At 38.4% G+C, this 2,746-nt stretch overlaps 1 protein-coding gene and 1 pseudogene across 1 annotated transcript in view; both read left to right on the forward strand.

Annotated features, from left to right (window-relative positions):
* The window catches only part of Pth2r (parathyroid hormone 2 receptor), a 78,426-nt gene that overhangs the window by 8,432 nt on the left and 67,248 nt on the right, over nt 1–2,746 (forward strand). Inside the window, exon 2 of the mRNA XM_028765744.1 lies at nt 2,275–2,377. Coding sequence (XP_028621577.1) covers nt 2,275–2,377 — 103 coding nt within the window. The remainder of the gene's footprint in view (nt 1–2,274; nt 2,378–2,746) is intronic.
* LOC114619769 overlaps nt 2,580–2,746 on the forward strand; it is a 4,843-nt pseudogene continuing 4,676 nt past the window's right edge.

Here is a 2,746-nt window from a genome sequence, read left to right on the forward strand (position 1 = left end):
GGATGTTTTGTAGAAGGTTGACAACTTGAAATTGTTAGATTATGTTTCAGATGAACCGAGGGCCGTTGTTTTGGCTCTTGAGCTGTCTTGCACATGCTACTGTGTGAAGCTGCCAATGCTGTTCCAGATGCAGCTGCAGAGAAGTAATTGTTATAGAAACTTTAAGAACTAAGCCATCAGCTGACAGCCTTCGGATACAGGGCTGTTCAGATATCTCTGATGTTCAGAAAGAAAAATTGGGCTTTTAGGGGTGAGGGTATCTAAGGAACCAGCACTTTCAAATGGTGAAGTAAATTAGGTCAGCATGGAATTTAGTAGCATTAGAGCTTCACATAAATAGCATTACTGTTGATATACTAATCTTGAAAATGGTTTACATGGGGAATATAAAGTATTGATGAATCTGATCATGTATCATTTTCACATTTCTGAAGTGTTCTATTACTGACAACCTTTTGCTTATCAGTTTTATCTAATGAGCTACCTTGAGTAATTTCACAACTAAAATCAAAGGAGCATTCACTCTACAGATTACATTCTTGATATCAATGCTGACAGCACAGGACATCTTATACAGCTGCATGTCCTCAAGCATTCCCCTAACTATTCCCTAGGCAATAGCCATTGTCCTTTTTATTTTCTTATGTATTTTGCATCTTTCATCAGGCAGTGAAGGCAGCGCATATTTTCTTACAATTATTCCCATTATGGTATATAATTTTAAGTTGATATAATTTCATTTCTCAAACTTTATTTTAAAAACTTCATTCACTTAAACATAAATTGAGGAACTATAATCTGGCACCCAAATATGACCTACAAGCGCCTTCTGTGTACAAGTTGAGAGCTAGGAATGAGCTTTACATTTTTAACATTTGAATAAAGATCAAAAGACTGGATACATCATAACTAAGGACTATATGTAAAACACCTGATCAATGCCCCTCAAAACTGTGATGATAATTAAAGATGAGGAAGTATGGAAGCCTAACAAAACAGCATGGATTGCGCTGTGTATTTTGATGAGATGCTGGAACATAAAACATTAAGAGCTATCAAATCAGGGTTTATCTTAGACTTTAGGTCTCTGACACTGGAATTCAAATTTATTTCAAGTCCCAAATGGTCACACATGCCCAGAACAAGTGACTGTCTGTTTTACTAAATGTAGCCCTTTGTTGTGGATGCAACTGTTGCTTCTGGAGTAACAGACATCGAGGAGGAAGCTTCACTCCTCTGTTTTAGCTACATTACCATTCAGGTCAGCCTAAGGTCAGGTCAGCCTAAGGTCAGGTCAGCCTAAGGTGAGGAATGATGCTCGTGCAAATGTGCTCTATGTCCTTGACATGATGTTCTCTTCTCCCTTCCTAAAACATGTTATTTTCATATGAAACTAATAAATATTGATGAACTGGATAATTGGTATGTGGGTGCATATCTTACCATTATAAAGTCCCCAGTTTTAAGGCAAGGAGACAGATGGAGATCATTTAGAGTAACCTATTTCTCTCATAGATAAATAAACCCAAAGTTGTGTTCTTGTTGTATGCAGGTTTCACTGATAGTTTTTATGATAGAGTTAAATTTAGTCTTTAATTTCTATGTAACATAAATGCAATGTTGTAAAAGAATTAATAATGTATTAAGTCTTGATAATATGCTAGGTATTTCACTGTTTACTATTTCTCCTAGTTACATTATTTTTAATGTAATTAATCAGCTAATCACAGTTTAGGGTTTCCTTACATTTTCTGGTGGTACATTTAAAATTATCCAAAAATGTTTATATATGGATTAGTTATTCTTCTATTACTGTGATCAAACACCAGACAGAGCAAACCTAAGGACTGATTTATTTTGGCTCACAGTCTCAAATGATTTGGTCTATTTGGTTGCTTGAACCCTGTGCAATCTGGTAAAATATCGTGACAGTACAACCATGCGGTGGTTGTCAGATGTTCACTTCATGGCTAACTAAGAAGCAGGGATGAGTTAGGAAGTGGCCCTAGATAATATACTCCTAAGGACATACCTCTGGGGTGACCACCTAATTCTTTCACCTCTACCCCATCTTCTAGGATGCCCCCAAGTAGCACCATCATCTGGGACATAGTGTTCAGTTCATGAGCCTATGGAAGACAATGGATATTCAAATCACAATAGTGTATCCCGACTGGGGACTGTTTCAGTTAGCTTGATCGGGAATGAACTCAGGAGAGCGTTACCCTGACTTTAAAATGATGGGGAATGATGACGTGTCCTTTGCTTCCACAGCTGGATTCTGATGGCACCGTCACTGTAGAAGAGCAGATTGTACTTGTTATGAAGGCCAAAATGCAATGTGAACTCAACATCACAGCTCAGCTCCAAGAAGGAGGTAATGATGCCAAGAAATGTCTTTTCTTTGTATTCTTTACTCCAACCAGCATAAAAATTACAAAATCCTCTTTTGTATTAGGGAGGCCCTCATCAATCATATTCTGTGTTTTCATCTCTGTCTCTTTACCACACATACCTTCCCTCTCCTATGAAAGGAAGGACTGGTCTGATTAGTGACTTTTGGAGTATATCAACTGGGCATGCACATATCCGGTCTCTCTTTGGATTTATCTATTGTGCAGGGTAAGCATGTTGGCTTGCTCATGACTATGCAGTGAGCTGGGAGGAGAAGGAGGAGAAGGAGGAGGAGGGGGAGGAGGAGGATGAGGAGGAGGAGGAGGAAGAGGAAGAGGAAGAGGAAGAGGAG

The sequence above is a fragment of the Grammomys surdaster genome, unplaced genomic scaffold (genome assembly GCF_004785775.1).
Source record: "Grammomys surdaster isolate TR1022 unplaced genomic scaffold, NIH_TR_1.0 165, whole genome shotgun sequence".
NCBI classification, from domain to species: domain Eukaryota; kingdom Metazoa; phylum Chordata; class Mammalia; order Rodentia; family Muridae; genus Grammomys; species Grammomys surdaster.